This window comes from Hemicordylus capensis, chromosome 1, assembly GCF_027244095.1.
Source record: "Hemicordylus capensis ecotype Gifberg chromosome 1, rHemCap1.1.pri, whole genome shotgun sequence".
Lineage (NCBI taxonomy): Eukaryota > Metazoa > Chordata > Lepidosauria > Squamata > Cordylidae > Hemicordylus > Hemicordylus capensis.
The window spans coordinates 6,811,726-6,829,383 of NC_069657.1; the positions used below are offsets into that span (position 1 = coordinate 6,811,726).

The 17,658-nt window shown below is 48.0% G+C and overlaps 1 protein-coding gene across 13 annotated transcripts in view; it reads right to left on the bottom strand.

The window, feature by feature from the left end:
- Window positions 1-508: 508 nt before the first annotated feature.
- The window catches only part of LOC128341091 (maestro heat-like repeat-containing protein family member 2B), a 104,078-nt gene continuing 86,928 nt past the window's right edge, over window positions 509-17,658 (bottom strand). For 4 of the 13 annotated variants that reach the window (XM_053287180.1, XM_053287177.1, XM_053287176.1 and 1 more), the window contains 6 exons: window positions 17,206-17,361; window positions 13,471-13,602; window positions 11,027-11,074; window positions 10,697-10,799; window positions 7,446-7,511; window positions 509-5,771 (listed from right to left, as the gene is read on the bottom strand). In XM_053287180.1, the coding sequence (XP_053143155.1) occupies window positions 5,557-5,771; window positions 7,446-7,511; window positions 10,697-10,799; window positions 11,027-11,074; window positions 13,471-13,602; window positions 17,206-17,361 (720 nt within the window). In that variant the 3' untranslated portion in view covers window positions 509-5,556. Of the gene's footprint in view, window positions 5,772-7,445; window positions 7,512-10,689; window positions 10,854-11,026; window positions 11,075-13,470; window positions 13,603-17,205; window positions 17,362-17,658 lie in introns of those variants that run through there. The other 9 variants (XM_053287179.1, XM_053287178.1, XR_008314201.1 and 6 more) reach the window with 8 other exon arrangements.

Genomic DNA, 17,658 nt, shown 5'->3' on the forward strand with positions numbered 1-17,658 from the left:
ACCTGCATCAAAACAAAACCCAAGAGCAGAGGGGAGGGGCTGCTTCCCTCAATGCCGTGAGTGTGATTCGAAGTGGCTTCGCTCAAAATTTACCCTGCAGCATGAAGCCAAGTGCAAATAACTCCCAGGATTGGAGTTGATCTCAAGGCTGAGTGTGTGCCAGCAATGTGATGCGGCTGCAAAAATGGCTAACTCACTGTTTGGCTGCGTTAATAACCGAACCATAGTTTCCAAGTTATGGGAAGTAATAATTTCACCTTTTTCTGCACTAGTCATGCTTGAAGAAGATTGTGGATAAATTCCAGGGGCTTCTAGTGGAGAGTGACAAAGATGGTCCAAGGTCTGGATAACAAGCTCTGTGAAATGAGTATGTGTAGCCTGGAAAGGACTGAAAAGGGACATCTAAGGCCTAAAAGGCTGACACACCAAAGAGGGCAAAGACTTGTTTTTTTGCTTCCCCAGAGGGCAGAACTAGTTATAATGGGCTTAAGTTACAAGAGGGCAGATGTCAGTTGAACATTACGAGAAGCTTTTTAATTACAAGAACAGTTCAACCACCAAACCGTTTCCTTCGGCTCTTCCTTTCTGTAGGGCTCCAAGATTGGGCTGGGCAGCTGCCTGTTGGGGCTGCTCTACTAGAGTCACTCTAAGTCTGGATTTGTTGCATGGACCAGGGGGTTGGACTAGATGGCCTCCGAGGTCCTCTCCAGCTCTAGGATTCCGCGCTTCTATTACTCTGCATCTCTCTGGTCACTGAGGGCAAGACAAGAAGCAATCAGTATAAACTCTAAGTAGATCAATGTAGACAAGGCCTGCTCAACTTAGCCACCCCCCCAGCTGTTTTTGGACTACAACTCCCATAATCACCAGCCACAGTGGCCAATAGCCAGGGATTATGGGAACTGTTGGCCAACATCTGTAGGAAGGCCGAACCTGAGCAGCTCTGATGTAGATTAAGTTTCATTCAAGGCTGCCTTGAGATGCATTTGCACAGAAGGGCCAGATGCAGTTATTTTAAATAAGAAGTTCTCAGCCTTGGGTCCCCAGATATTATTGGACTACAACACCCATCGCCCCCCAAACAAAAACATCTCTATACGAGCAGTTCTGCCATCAAATATGTTCCTTGTGGAGAGATTTTGGCAATCTCCTCCTCTGGAAGCTTGCAAGGAATGGAGGAAAAAGAAAAGGTGCCGTTTGCCCAATCTGTCTTGTGACATCCAGTTGGACCAAGGCTGCTCAAGATGTTGTTGGACTACAACTCCCATCATCTCCAGACACAGTGGCCAGTAGTAAGGGATGATGGGAGTTGTAGTTCAACGTCTGCAGGAGGGCTGTAGTTGTGCAGACCCTTCATTAGTACAGGATGTTGACAAAGCAGGTAAAGCTAATGAGATAAATCGGGAGTTCCCAGTGAATTGTAACTGGGGATGATGGGAGTTGTAGTTCAGCAACATCTGGAGTGCCATAGGTTGGGAGACCCTGAGAAAAATACAGAAGGAACACTCTATGTGGAACAGCTGATGTATTTAGCCTTTAGAAAATATTTATGGAGAATATGCTGACATGTTTTGGAATATTTACATGTCAGAAAAAATAATGTTCAGCACTTATCTGCCCAGCACAGGGTAAGAAGCAATGACCCCTTGAGTCCCCAGATGTTGTCAGACTACAACTAACACACAATCACCATTGTATACAACACACTACAATGGAATAAAACGCTTTTCAACAAAAGTTCCCAAAGCGGTTTACATAGACACATACAAAGACACATGGATCCCTGTCCCCAAAGGGTGTCAGACACGGGGGGCGTGGTCTGGCTCCCGAACGGAGCCGCAAGGAATCTGGTCGGCGCTGCATTCGCAGCACCGGTCATTTAACTCTCGTGGCCCCTTCGGGAGCTAGACCTGGACTGGCGCTGCATTCACCGTGTGGCCAGGAGTGGCTCCCTGCCTTAAGGCAGGGAAGAGCCGCTCCTGGCTGTGCCACAAACACAGTGGCCATTTAACCCCGCGGCCCCTGCTCAGGAGCTAAACCAGCACTCCCGCGTCTGATGTCAGACGTGGGGGGCATTTCGGACCCGTGAGGTGCGGCCCCTGATTGGGCACGGCCCGAGTTCTTTGAACCCGTTTGTCCAATGGTGGCTCTGCCCCTGGCTGTGCTGCTTGTGTGGGCGTGTGAGTGGCAGAGCCCAGAGGAGGCTCGAGTCATCTGGAAGGCAGCAGGTAGGATCCTGCCTTCCCTTCTTCTCCCCCACTCTTTTGACCATGAGAACAACCTCTGTGTGTGAACCGTTACTGGTCTTTTCCTGTTTCCTGTCAGACTACAACTCTCATGGAAACAATGTCCATCCATTGTACAACTCTGCCCTTTCTTTTCTTTGCAGTTGTGCAAGAGTGCCCTTGTGCAACTGTGCACATGTTTGGTTGAAACACAGAATAATAGTGCAGTTTGTCAGGCAGTGAGGTTGTTCATATGCGCAGCCCAGTTCTGGACAGGAAAGGTGTGTGAAGCGCTGGGACCGAGCCCAATCCCGCACTGCCCCCATGCCTAGCCCTGCTTTTGAAACCGGCATTTAGCCAAGGTTCAGTGCATCTCTGGTTCACTTAACCTCAGCAGGCCATCAGCTGGGTGATCACCAGTGGGTTAAGAGGCTCCCTCCGGGTCCGCCACCTTGGCCAGCAGGGAGCCAGGGGAAAGAGTGGCCATGTTGGGTGTGGTGGCTTCTCTCAGCATAGGGCACTCTGGGATGTGGGGGGGGGAGTCCTCCCACTCCTAGCACCAGTGGCCACCCTGCTGTAGCTCATGTGGGTGTGCGGTGTGGCAGAGGGGAGGGCAGCCACTGCTTCTCTGCTGGGGAAGGCAGGCAAACTCAGTGGCCACCAGAGGCCATGTAGAAGATCTCAGCAAGGCTGTCCACACGAGCAGTGTGGAGAGCCTGAATGGGGTTTGCGGGGGGAGTGGGCTTGACCTGTTTTCCCTGCACACCAACAGGAAACAGGAAATGAGCAGAAGGATCAGCTGCCCAGATGATGAGCAGCTCCGGTTGGGGCAGTGGGGTTCAGGAGCCTCCTGGCTCCCAGAAGTCCCGAGTGCGCAGGGAATTCTGGGAAGCCCCCCCCCCCGACGCTGGGAGGCTTGTTGTAGCCTCCCAGTCTGGGGGCTACTCATGAGTCACTGCGGCATGGAGCCATGCCGACACACAAGCAGTTAACCCACTTTTCAGCTGCTCCTGCGCCCAAAACCTGGGTTAAGAGGTGGGCTACCCGAGAGGGTTTGCCGCCGCGCAACCTCTGGGAGCCGTGTGGTTCCTCATGCTCATGCTCAGCGGGACCCAGGCTGGGCTCCCTCAGCCTGTTCCCACTGCATGTGAGACTAGCCTCACCGTCTTTCAATCTGACACTCATATGCACATTTGAAGCTGCTTCAGGGCAAGCCAAACCACTGGTCTCTCTAGCTCAGTTTTGTTAGAGAGCGGCGTGAAGCGCCAAAAGGAGGTCTGCAGGGAGAGCCGGTTTCCGCTCCCCTCCCCACAGACAATCCCTTACCTGTCCTTGGGTGGGCAGATCACCCGCCCAGATGAGCGGCAGCTCTTCTGTGGGAAGCCCGTGGCTCTCCCAGCAGCTCCAGGGGTCAGGTGCAGGGAAGCATTGCTGCATGGCGCCCTGCTCCCCGGAGCCCCAATAATGCAGTGCGCAAGGGTGTGATGCATTACTGGGAGCCCCCCCCCAAGTGTGCCAGCTGCGGCCTGCAAGCAGCTGCAAGGCTGACACACAATCAGTTAGCCCTATTTTTGTGTGCACTCATGCCCCAAACCCGACTTTAGAGGGCTCGCCGCCACGCCGCCACCAGGAGTTGTGCGGCTCCTGGCAGTTATCACACACAGCAAGAGCCGGGCCGGGCTTCCCTAGCCCGGTTTTCGCTGCTTGTGAGACTAGCTTCTATATCTGCAAACAAGAGGTAAAGTTAACGAAAACAAAACTTGAGGGCAAAGAAACGGCAATGACAACAATTATGAATATATTGATACTGAGAATGTTAAGGACGGTAGTGGCTGGCAGGCTGGTTGTCATCGGAGGGGGGGGGTGTGGCACCATCTTTTTTTTCCTGGCAGGTGGCAAGGAGTGTCCTAGGTCACAAAGCCTTCACTGCAGGTGGTCTGGGGAAAGAGGAAAAGAATGAATCACTGCAAAGACTGCACAGAGTGCAAGAGACGCTGTTTGTTGCCTTAACATAGGCAGGGCTTTCAAAAGATCTCCCCACCCCACCCCCACCACCACCAGGGCTGTCCTTAGGGCATGGCAAGCAGGGTGACCACCCAGGCTCCACTCTTTTAACCCCATTAGAATTAACTGGAAGGGGGCCCTGCACTGGCTGATTTGCCCTGGGCCCTGCACCCCACCAAGGTTCTCTAAGAACAGCCCCGACCACCACTTACCCTGCTACAGCTAAGATGAAAGAACTGTCTGCTAACCTTAGAACTGCTTATGACAGGACTACAACTCCCATCATACCCTGCCACAACTGTGCCTGGGGATGATGGGAGTTGTAGTCCAATAGCATCTGGGGGATCAAGACTGAGAAGAGCCCCTGACTTCTGGCAAAACTGCATGGCAACTGGAGCAAGCACATGTTCCCCGACTCAAATTTGTGAAGAAGATAGGAATGTGGGGGCGGGGGGGGGTGGGGTCTGTGGCAGACAAGGATTGGAGGGTGAGGGAGCTTCAAATCCCCCCTGTCCCCAAGGTGAATTAAAAAAAAAATCTCCACTCAAGGTTCAAATCCAGAAGTGACAGTAATACTCAATATAGAAGTACAGGAAGCTGCCTTATACCAAGTGAGACATTGGCCACATTCACACGTAACACAGAACCAGAGTTGGATGGGCCAGAGGTTCCCCAAGTGTTACGTCCGAATGTGTGCAAATGCAGTTCTGCACGGCGAGGTTTCAGGTTTCAAGAACCCTCGGGTTGTAGTGAGGTTAGTTGCCGTAACCTGACGTTGGACGCAGCCTGCATTGCGTCCAGATGCAGAACTGCAGGCTGCATCCCCTTCAACCAGAGTTGAGGGAGGAAGCTCCTCCCTCAGCTCTGGCTGTGATTGGCTGTGTGGGCTGTCTTTCAGTCAAGAGGGAAGTCTGCAGAGCCAGTCCTCTGCTCTTTTCTGCAGGCTCACTGACTGCAGAGAGATCGCTCTCCATTACGTCGGAATTTGGATGGGAGAGCTGGGGGAGGAGGGAGCAGAACGGGGTACTGTGTTATATGCAAATGCAGCCTCTTGGCCCATCTAGCTCAGCATTGTTTATACTGACTGTCAGTGGTTCTCCAAGGTTTCAGGCAGGGGTCTTTCCCAGCCCTAGCTGATGCTGCTGCCCAGGATTGAACCTGGGACCTTCTGCATGCAAAGCAAATACTTTACCACTGAGCTATACCTCGCAGCACTCACATACAGTTTCCCATATAAATGAAAACCAGGGTGGATCCTACTTAGCAAAAGGGATAATTGGGGCTCACTACCAGCTCTCCTCTCCATTCCCCCCTCACGGCAGACAAGCTACTCATGCAGATCTTGGGCTGCTGCCACTTCTTGGGTGGTGCCAGGTTTGGGGTCGCTGTTTGGGGCCGGCTTTTCAGCTGGGTTGCTTTCATTGGGAGTGGCTTCACTCCTTCGAAGCATCTCTGCTCCCTGCTTCTTGAAGACTGAAGCTGCCACATCAGCTGCGGCTTGCTGAACTCCAGGGCTGGGGTCGTCCTGAAGCATCTCAAGAGCTGAAACAGCAGAGGGGGAACATGTGGGTGAACCCAGCCTTGGATCGCAGAAAAAAGAAACCCATTATCAAAGGAGGGATGTGTTAGGAGCATGCAATCTGTAGATGAAAGAACTGTTTCATGGCCAGCAACCATTGGCATGATGAAAAACAGAAGCATTCACTCAATTCTTTTTTTCCTGCACAAAAGCCAAAGAGTATAGCTTGCAGCAGTTTTATCAGCTTTGAACTGTGAATCCAGAGTTGGGTGTTGTTTTTTTTAATGTGACTGGCAAGGATTTCCATGTGATTTATGACATTTTTATACCACTCTTCCTCCAAAGATTGGCAAACGGGGGCCACCCCACCTCCCTCCATCTTGTTGGAGGTGCAGCTCCTGATGGCCCTGACTCTTAGCACCAGCAACTCTATTGACCACTCGGGGCATTGGGAGAGAGGCAACCAGGAAGGGCATTCCCTCTCTGATCAGGCTTTCTCTACTCTGCTTCCCCTTTGTTAGACCGAGAGGCTCAGGTTTCATTCTTTCACCTGGAGAGAGAGACTTCCATCTTCTCTCTTCATTCAATTGATTTGAATTTGAATTGCAGCAGTTTGTTTGGGGCCAATTGGATTCAAATTCAAATAGAATTGGCCAGTTTTGATTCGAATTCAAATCAAATCTGAAAATTCTATTCGTGCTTATCCCTACTGTAGACAGCAGGGGTGGAGCTTCTGAGCATGTCAGCATGGGGCTTCGGAACGCTCTCATGGATGCTGTACATGAGTCCAGTTTCCTTGCTTATTCTGGTGACTTTCTGGACCAATCAGGGTGCCCAAATGGTTTTTAAAAGGGGCCAAAATCAAATTGATTTGAATTGATTTGAATTCAAATCTCGTTAATTCAATTCAAATTCAAACTGAATTATCCTTTTTAGAAGTGATCCAATTTGAATTCGAATCATTCGAATCGGCCAGATTCAAGCTGAATCAATTTTAATTCAAATCAATTTGCGCATCCCTAGTCTACAGTTGCAAAGACAAATGATGACCTCATGGACAGATTCTTCCCATGATTGGAATGGCAGCAGAATGCCGCAACACTTTGCATCATAGGAAGAATCTGTTCATGAGTAGTATAGCATTTCTCTCATGAACAAGTCAGCTCCTCCTTCCTTGTGACAATCCTTCAGATATTTTAAGGTGGCAATCATATTTCTCCTTCATCTTCTCTTTTCCAAGCTAAACATACCCAGATCCTTTGACCATTCCTCAAAGGACTCGGTATCTAGACCCTTTGAATCAGTGGGGCATCTTAAATTCAGCGTCCCCTTCCTTTTGAGTAAATACAGGTATGACCCATATTTAACCTCACTTTTTAAGGGGCTCGTCTTAAATTCAAAGTCGTCTTGTATTTAGGTAAATAGGTACAGTACAAAACATTTCAAAACTTAGTTTTTTGAAACCAATTTTAAAACTTCTTTTTTTAAAAAACCAATTTTTAAAAGCCTGAGTGAACCGAAACGGACCCCTTCGAGTTTATCAGTAGCAGCAACACCAGGAGCTCCTGCCTGCTATGAAAGTGCACCAAAAGACTCTTGTCTGTGTCTGTCTACTGGCAGATTCTCTATTCACAACATCAGAACCTCTGGTTAAAACCAAAAGAGTGAGGAAGAATTGGGCCTTGTTGATTACTTACAGGTCAGCAGGTGCTGATGAGAGGGCTCCTGCAGATCTGTGACCTGCATGCTTTCCAGAATGACTCCTACAGAGAGGCAACAGAGAAAGGTCAGGCTGCCTGGGATGCCCTCAGTGAGCCGCTTGAGGGTAGCGAGTGCTGCCTTGTTCTGCTTGAGAACTTTCTGCAGGCACCGGAGGCAGGATGCTGGGTGAAATGGACCCCCATCCCTGCCAACATGCCCCTGTTTTCTCATTTACTTGAATGGGAAAATAGGGACAAGTTGGCAGGGATGGACCCCCCCCCTACACACACACCCTTGGTCTGACCCGGCACAGACTGCTCTTGGGACAATGGGGTGGGGTGGCGGGCCACACTTCAGAGTCTGTGCAAGCAAGCGGCAGCTCAGCGGAGTGTGTGCTGCTGTCACAGGCCGGGAGGAGTCCCTCCTGCAGTGCTGCCAATGCTTAGCAGCTCGGAGGGCCCAGTGAACGGCCTTGGAGGGCCTGCAAAGTAGGGACATGGTTGAGGCTGAGCGGGCGGGGGCCTGACCATCAGCCGGGATGGAAGGCTGCTGGGAGCCTGCTCTGAGAGTGTGGGACAGAAGGGGCAGGCCTGTGCACAGCCCCAAACGGGAGATTGTGACATGATGCAAGAGTGATACTGAGGTGGTTCACAGGACTAGGTCTACCTGGTCTAGTGCAGCCCTACCCGGGTACTACCTGGTCGTTCAGAAGAATTTTATGTTGCTTTTTTGCTTGCTTGCAGATCAAATTCCTCCCATCCTATATAATAAAAGGCTAGGGTACCTGCGTCCGTGTCTCTGGCGGGTCTGCGTCCGTGTCTCTGGTGGGTGTTCTGCGCATGCGTGGCGCGCGCGTGCGCAGAACACGGCGAAAGGGAAGCGGAGCGGGCAGCGGCCGCCATGTTGGAAGTGACAGGGACAGCTTGCAGAAGTAAAAAATGCTCAAGCATTCTCTCTACTATAAATAAGTATATCCATTATTCACACTTATGTGATTAGGAGGTGGCCAGGTGGGGTACAAGGACAGAATGCCACTGTTGAGACAAATTACTGTGGGTTCTTCTTGATGGCAATAAGTTGTGCCTCTACACTGCAAGTGTGAGTTTCTTCCCCTCCATGCATTTCCGCAGGCTTCGATCTTCCTTCCCAGCACAATCTTATCCTCTGGACACCCGCATGTGTTATTTTTGTGGTGCCACCTGCTGGCCAGTTCTTGCTTTTCAAGAAGAATCAGTCCTTTCTCCCATTTGGAAAAGTAGTATTTAATCCATGATTCAGACCCACGAATTCTGGCCATTGGTGCTAGCTCAGGGGATGAATAAAGTGTGCCGTCGAGTCGGTGTCGACCCCTGGCACCCACAGAGCCCTGTGGTTTTCTTTGGTATAATACAGAAGGGGTTTACCATTGCTTCCTCCTGCACAGTATGAGATGATGCCTTTTAGCATCTTCCTATATTGCTGCTGTCCGATATAGTACCAGCAGGGATTTGAATCAGCAAACTTCTGTTAGTCAAGCATTTCCCCACTGTGCCACTTAAGGTGGTTTGAATACTCACCGAGATTTCTGACAATGTCTGCTAGGCCTCTGCATGATTAGAAGCATCGTATTGTATCGGATTGGCTACAATAGATATCAGGTCTTTTAACCCTTTAGAATATTGGTATCACATTTCTGATTGGAAATCTGATAACTTCTAGATAAAAATCTCCATAGAAGTCTATGGGGAAATTAAAAAATCAGAGGAAAAGTGGTTGGGCAGAGGGCTCTGAAATTCGGCACAGATGTAGTCCAGGATGGCAGGACTCTGTGTATTTTTGCTCCCTCCTTCTGTTTAAAAAACAACAACTAAAAGCACACCTTTTAAAAGAGGCTTTTAAATGTTTATATTGTAAACTGCCCAGAGACATAGGTTTGGGGCGGTATAAAAATGTAAAATAAAATAAAATAAATAAATAAGTTTCACCTGTTGCTTATATTTGTTAGGTTCTTTAGTTTTTATAATTCTCAGTCTTTAAATAAATAACTTTTAATTTGAAACTTTAAAAACAACTGTAATTCTGATTGTTGTTTTTAGCTTGGATTTTTAACTTGTTTAACTTAATCTGGTTAATTTTTTTAGTCTTATTTTACATTGTATCTATTTTATAAATGTTGTGAGCCACACTGAGCAGTAGTGTACTGGAGGGGTATAAATATTTTAAATAAATAAATACAAATTTCAATTAAATTTGTCTAGCTATTGATATTTAATGCATTTTTAAAAGGAACCCAGAAATTGTACTCACATCCAAGAAAAGCGATGTCACATCTGAGAATCACAGTGGAAGTGATGTACCATCCGAGAATTTACCACTTGCTTTTTAAAGCAGTAAGCTTTAAAGCAGTAAAAAAATTAAATTAAAAATCACCTAAATAAATTAGATAGATAGATAGATAGATAGATGCAATGACAGGCAGGCAGATGGTATAAGATGGCTTCTCTCCTTGCAAGCTGTGATGGGGGTGGAATGTGGGCTCCATTTTGTATTTCTGCTGCCATTTTGTGCTCCGATATTTTATCTGATATTTTACCTGATATTCCTGATACCATATTGGATAATTATAATTCAATATAGGCTTCCCTGTATCAGATCATAATTATTTCCAGTATCTCCGATACTGGCTACATTGAGCCATTTCCAGTATAGAAAATCCGATATTGCACAGGCCTAATGTCTACCCCGCTACAGATGGAGCTAATTATATTCTTCTCAAAAAGCAAGAGCCGGCAGGCAGGTGTCACTGCAAAGATCACACAAGGACCCTGCTCCATGTGTGCCCAGAGGATAAGATCACATTGGGAATAGTGTTCCCTCTAACAGGGATTCCCAGTTGTTGTTGACTACAACTCCCATAATCCCCAAGCAAAGGCTATTGCAGCTGTGGATGCTGGGAGTTGTAGTCAACAACATCTGGGAATCCCTGTTAGAAGGAACACTGATTGGGAAGGAAGAAGGAAACATGCCACTTATTGCCATCTGGAAGGACCCCATAATAAGCTCTGGGCCAGCTCTTTGCCATCAAGATCTGAGTAGAAGGAGAAGCTGAAATATTTAGGGCCAGCAAGCCATATTCCAGAAGTTCTGCCTCCACTCCGACTGGCCATTCACGTCTCCCCCCTCCCTTTGCTCTCCTGAATCACGGAGTTCTGCCTCTCTCTTCAAGGGGCAGGGCAGGGAGGGGGTCTTAGCCAGACTTGCCTCCCACCTGACAATTCAACAGCTGCTCTCCGGATCTCTTCCCAGGGGCTCTGGTAATACTCCACTGTCTTTTTCAGTAGTTCATCCCTAATCTCTGGGTTGGTATTGACCTGAAAGAAGCCACCAACAAATATTTTCTCATTCGTTTCCTGATTTATGGGTCACTGTGAAAGAAATCATGACAAAATAAGACAAATTCTCTGAAGTTTAAAAAAAGAAAACCATGGGCAAATAGATTATACAATTGTGCTTTCACAACCAATTTCATCGTTGACATTTTTATTATTTGATCCTTCCCAGTGCATTTTTATGAAAAAGCAATAAGTGCTGTATTTACCTGAATAGAAACTAGCCTTGAATTTAAGATGACAACCCCCCGACACACCTTAAAAAAAGAGAGGTTATATACAGGTTATACCTGTATTTACCCAAAAGGAACAGCATCCTTAATGTTAGACAATCTCCCAGTTTCTAACATAAAATATCTTGGAAGCAACCTTGTCTTGGATTCAAGTCAATACAGTAAATCAGATCAATTAAAAGGTTTTCCATCTCCATTGCTCTCTTTATGATGATATTTCACTAGGGCTGGCTTGAACTCCACCTCCCACAAAATGCCCCAGAACAGGGCATTCTGGGGAAAACAAAATGGTTGCTGCCAGATAGTCAGACCGCTGGTGAGTTTTGGTGAGGATCAACATTTGTCTATATAAGGATGCTCTATTATCCTCCAGGGATCAGAGGTATGTTCTGCCACACAAATGCATCCCCGATCACCAGCAGTTTGGCTTTATAAGAAGGTTTGCATGACCCATGTGGAGAAATCGTTACACTTAGCAAAGCTAAAAAATTTGGTATTTAGCCTTCAGCAAAAGTTTGAAAGTTACACTGTAACTGTGGCCTTCTGTGGGCAGGTTGTCAAGGGCAAAATTGTGTTACTGTTACTGGAAGGGAGTGTTTGGATTCTGGGAGAGTTACATGATAGACCTTTGAGAGTTAAGGAGTTTTCTGTATTTATGCGGGACAGAGATGCCCAAAAGGGCACAGAAAGGTCAGCAAATGATTCGTTGGGGATTGGACATTCCATCCCCTATCATTGGTCCTTAGCTATCGGCCAAAGATTGGCTGAAGAGGGCAGGGCAGAGAGAATATAGGACCAGGCACAGCCTTTTCAGAGGAGAAAGAGAGAGGGAGGTTGGGAGCAGGAGAAGATCCTTTCACAGAAGCTTGCCCAGAAGAAAGGAATATCGAAGTCCCGGAGGAAGAAGGCGGCTGTGGATAGAGGGAGTCCTCTGGAGCAGCCCTTCGGGAAAGCTTCAAGGCTTGCTGCACACACTAAGGAGGAGGCTTGGAGGGTCAGCCTCATGAAGAAGAAGTGTCTCTTCAAACAGCGGAGACTCAGTTGCCTCTCTGTTATATTCTGTCTAGTCACCTTTTTATGTTTTGTCATTGAGAAGTTTGTCCCAAGGGAGATCCTGTAGAGCAGGGATTCTCAACGTTGGGTCCCCAGATGTTATTGGACTTCAACTCCCATAATCCCTAACCAAAGTCTACTGGGGCCGGGGATTATGGGAGTTGAAGTCCAATAACATCTGGGGACCCAACGTTGAGAATCCCTGCTGTAGAGTGTGAGGGGTGAAGTCAGAAAGGAAAAGGCAGATGGGGGGGGGAGAAGGAGAAATTGGAGTTTTTTCTGAATAAGGCCTTCATTAAATCCACACAAGATTACTTTGTGTTTATGAGGGAAGCACCTATAAAACATGAATGGGAAGAATATGATGAATATGTACATACCACTTTTCAACCAAAGTTCCCAAAGCGGTTTACGTACAGAAATAAATAAATTAAATGGCTCCCTGTCCCCCAAGGGTTCATAGTCTAAAAAAGATACATAAAAGAGACACCAGCAACAGCCACTAGAGGGATGCTGTGCTGGGGTTGGATTGGGCCAGTTTCCTCCCCCTAATCAATAAAGAGAATCACCACTTTTAAAAGATGCCTCTCTGCTCAGTTAGTAGGGGACACTCTTGTATACTGAGAATTCTGCAATGTGGCTCTTACCAGAAGGAAGACTTCATGTCAATGTGTCTCTAAGTTTTGCATGTGCTAATCGGGGGAGAAGTTTAGGGAACGGAAATGTTAAACTGTTTAATTGTTTTTATTCCATGAAATTGTATAAACTTTTTTATTCTGTGAAATTGTTTTTACTCTTTTATATTTATGTTTTAAATTGTGCACACCTCTTAGAGATGCACATATCAGGCAGTAGATAGATAGATAGATAGATAGATAGATAGATAGATAGATAGATAGATAACTTGGCTGTTTATATGAAGGAAGGTAGCAATGACAGGGCCTGGCTGTCATCTTTTGAGACTTGATTCTCATTGCAGATTGGCAGCAACTGACCAGCAGATGACACTGTGACGCTGTGCAATGGCCAGCAACACAATCTGAGTGCCCAGTAGAAAAGCAATACAAATTTCTGTTTTCAAGCAGAGTATTTCTCCATCTGGTAACACCCTATTCCTTAAAACTTTTGAAAACAACTCTCTTAACTGACATTGTGGAGAAATTTTCTACCACTTTTTGATGAAGAGTTGACAGGGCTATCAAAGGCCAGAGTTGTGCTTTGGCAGATAGATTCTGCCCATGGGCCACTGGTTGGCCATTTGTGGCCTAGCCAACCATCTGCCATCCCTTCCTCTACCACCCCACACCTTTCCACCACAATGACACTGTACTTGTTGAATGCTTTCAGGAGTGTGCCCTCTCTCTTACCAGCAGCCTGTATACGTGCACATGCAGATTTGGGAAGTTCAAGTTGGTGGTGCGGTGGAGTTCCTCAATATGGATTCTCAGCTTCCTCTTTGATAAAAACCTCACAGACTGCAGAAATGCAACTCTGCATGTCTGGAAAATAAAATGGCCCCTTTTCAGAATGTCCTGGAAGATTCCTTTAGGGATGTTCAAACGAAACAGGGCTATGCAGCTGTGGCACAAAGTAAAGGAAGTCATTCAAGTGACCAGCCCTACCTGGGCATGTTGGGGCTAGCTGAGATAGGGCTGGTCATATGAAGTGCTCCCGATCCCACTCCTCCTCCCCTGGGTAGCTCTGCTTTTAAACTCAAGGTAAAAGTGAAGAAGGAGGACAAGTGTGCACCTCTTACCTCATGGCCTGATTGTGTGAGCTGTCGTGCTATTGGCAGCTGCTCCCAGGCTGTTGGCAGCCATTTTGGCCATAGAGTTCGGGGGAAGGAGCGGCCCACGGGAAGGAGCATCCCTGCAGCAGGGAGCTTTCCCAATGCACCGTGCTGCTCATGCAGTGCATTGTAAGATACCTGGCAGCCCAGCTTCCTTCCCTCCACCTTCCAATCACCGCACCACTCATGTCGGTGTGCAGGCAGCGGAGCCCCGATCGGGCTCTGTTCATGTGGGAGAAGGCAGATAGGCTCCTGCATTTCCTCAAGCTGTCTCCCACCTTTGGTCATGTGAACGACCTCAATGAATTTCTTAGAGCTAAGCTAAATGTTCCCAGCTGAGAATTTTCAGCTCCTTTTCGGGAGAATGAAAGAACAAAAGAGGATGCGAGTACAAAATGCTGGATTCCCTGACCCCCATTCCCATTTTCACTGCCTGTGACTGGGTGGCAAAGTGGAGAGCATTTGAGACCGTACTAGAACGTACACAAGTTTTATAGAATTTACATAAGCCACTTCATTTAAAAATCATTTTTAGTCGGATGCTTTGGCTTCTGCCTTTCTCGGCAATACACAGCGGTGATTTAAATGGATGCTGCAGGCCAAGGTGACATTTTAAAGATGAGGATGGTGGAATTGTCAGTGGAGTGGCACACACAAGAATTAAATGCACACATGTATGTATGTGATACAGTATCTTCCAGGCAAAGGCCACGGGGCACTAGAGTCTTTCTAGATCCAGAAGTTCGCTCTTTCTCCCAATATTATTGGGTTTGATGGTTTCTTCATTGGAAATATTTCCAAGTCAAAAAAGACTCCAACCTTCAAAATTAAAATATTTTGGAACTAGTTGCTAGAGCATCTTTGTCATGATTCCTGATTTGTGAATAGTGTATGAGGGTCATTGTTTTTCTATACGTACTGAATGTGACATCCAAGATGCTTGCATTCTGTAACGTCTATTATATTGCTGAACTCCCAAGTGACAAGTCTGTTTAACAAAGGGGCTATTCTCACGATCAGCAAAAGTCGGGCTAGGAGAGCCTAGCCTGATTTTTACTGATCGTGAGACCCACCGGGTTTGACTGCGAGCCCGGTGGTTCTAGAGTGCGTAACCCGCTCAAGTACCCCTCCCCTTAGCCCGGGTTTGCGGAGCGAGAGCTCTGCAAACCCAGGCTATCTGATCGTGAGTAGCCGCAGTGCGGCTCCATGCCACGGCTACTCGTGGGTAGGCCCCCAGAGGGGAGGCGAAAAGCCGTTTCCCAGCTCCGGGGGTCTCCCCAGTATGCCCTGCACACTTGTGCAGGGCATACTGGAGCTTCCAGGGGATGCACGGCCCCCAAGATCACCGGCCCCCACTCCCCCCAGCCCCCACCGGCTCCATCATGGAGCCAGAAATTGTGTGGGTGGCCGATCCGGCTGCCCAGGGCTCCGTCCCTGATCGTGAGCAGAAAGAGCGGGCTTAGGCCACTCTCCCTGCTCACCGTACTAAACTGGGTCTCACTGATCGTGAGCCCCAGCTTATTGTCTGTTTAACAGACAAAAAGTTCTGGTAAGAACTAATCTGCCTGCTTTCCTTACACTATAATCTTAATTGATAATTACCATTTTCACAAGTTAGCCCACTTCTGCCTCAAACGTTCACTCATCTGCCCTATTGAATTCGGCTGGATGACATCATCACAAATGACACTATTGATGTGTCCCTATATGTCACTACATCTGTACCAAATTTGGTCCAAATTGGCATTGCAAAGGTGATAGTGGGACACACACACACACACACACACACACACACACACACACACACACACACCCCTGGGTGATTTCATAATCTTAATTTCCTTAAGAAAAGTAGGCTAAAAAGATTATTCTGCTTTGGAAGGTGTCTGTTCCCCCAGAGTAGGGATGGAGAAACCAGTTCAACTGGTTCGAGGTTGGACTGGACTGGCCCTTCAAAAAGCGGGGACGGTCCATGCCTGAGCCCAACTGGCCTGGTTCTAATGAACTGGTTTGGAACCAGTTTGACTGGTCCTAGTGCTTGTAAAGGGGGAATCCGGTAAGGATTCCCCTTTACAAGAACCACAAGGGGACCCTATGGAGGTTCAAAAGGCCAGGTGGGGAGGGAGGTTACCTTACCCACTGTGACACGGCTTGCATGGAGACCTGAACTGGGCCCTGGCAGCCCATATGATGGTGGGGGGGGGGACACCAGCTGGGCCTAGGGGAGCCACCCCTGGCCTGCTGCCAGCTCTGAGGAGCTGTGCCACCGCCACGGATAAAGTAACCTCCTGCTCACCACCCTTCCCAGCCTTTTTAATTCTCGTAGGGTTAGAACTGGGGTTGAACCAGTTCGCCCCATTTCTAGACAAATGGCTGGGTCAACAGCACCAGTATGTGGACCTATCCCCTAAGGGGAATATCTTACCGTGCTCAGACGTGTAGTCTCCCATTCAAATGCAAACCAGGGTGGACCCTCCATAGCAAAGGGGTCAATTCATGCTTGCTACCACAAGACCAGCCCTCCTCCTGCTGCAGCTGCCTGCTGAGATGGCAACTATTCCACCATGGCTTAGTAAGGTCCCTGCACTGTCCTCTAAATATGAAAGAGGACTCCAGAGTTGCTATCTCTGGTTTGTACAAGACTACCCACTACGGATGGGTGTCCATAAGTATGCCCGTTGGGAAGACTGGATGCCAAACACATTACTATTACAACTTCTCCTCCTCATCATCATTATCGTTGCAGCTATTTCCACTAATCTACAAGAGTTAATCAACATCCTCAGACATCGATGGAGCGTGAAGTCATTTCATGACGGATTCTACAAGCTGCTGTGCAAAACTGAGCAATAATCTGCCAGAGTTGCATTCTGATCAGCCAGAAGATAGCATACGTAAGGATCATCTGAATGTCCTGGGGTAATTACTAAAAAAGGTAGTATGAGGGTTTTGGGGAGGTCATGGTAAAAGGACATGTCATAGGAACATAGGAGGAAGCTGCCTTCTACCGAATCAGATCACTGGTCCTTCTAGCTCAGTATTGTCTACCCAGACTGGCAGCGGCTTCTCCAAGGTTTCAGGCAGGAGTCTCTCTCAGCCCGATCTGGAGATGCTGCCAGGGAGGGAACTTGGAGCCTTCTGCATGCAAGACTGCAGATGCTCTTGAATGATATCACGACATCTAAGACCACAAAGACTGGATGAGCCACAGACAAGGCAGGTGTGGCCCTTTCTAGCTCTCTCCACAAGAGCGTGAAGCTCCATGCATGGTGAAGCTCATTTGGAGAAGTTAAAAACGTGTCCCAGAGCTTACCTCAGCCACCCGGGGACTGGGGTCTTGCTGGTGTATGAGGAGCAGCACCAAACTCTTCCTGACTTGTTCAGCAAAAAAGCTTCTGTATCTGAATTTGGTCCAAGCAGCCAGGATGCCAAAGAGATGCAGGGCAGCATTGCGGAGGTCAGCATTGTCCTACAGCCAGGGAAAGGAGGGACAGGGGTGGGTTTCCCTTCAAATATTGGTGAGCTACAGACAAGCCATACATCAGAACATAGGAAGCTGCCATATACTGAGTCAGACCCTTGGTCCATCTAGCTCATTATTGTCTTCACAGACTGGCAGCGGCTTCTCCAAGGTTGCAGGCAGGAATCCCTCTCAGCTCTATCTTGGAGATGCTGCCAGGGAGGGAATTCGGAATCTTCTGCATGCAAGCAGGCAGGTGCTCTTCTTCCCAGAGCGGTGCCCTCCCCTCCCCTAAGGGGAAATATC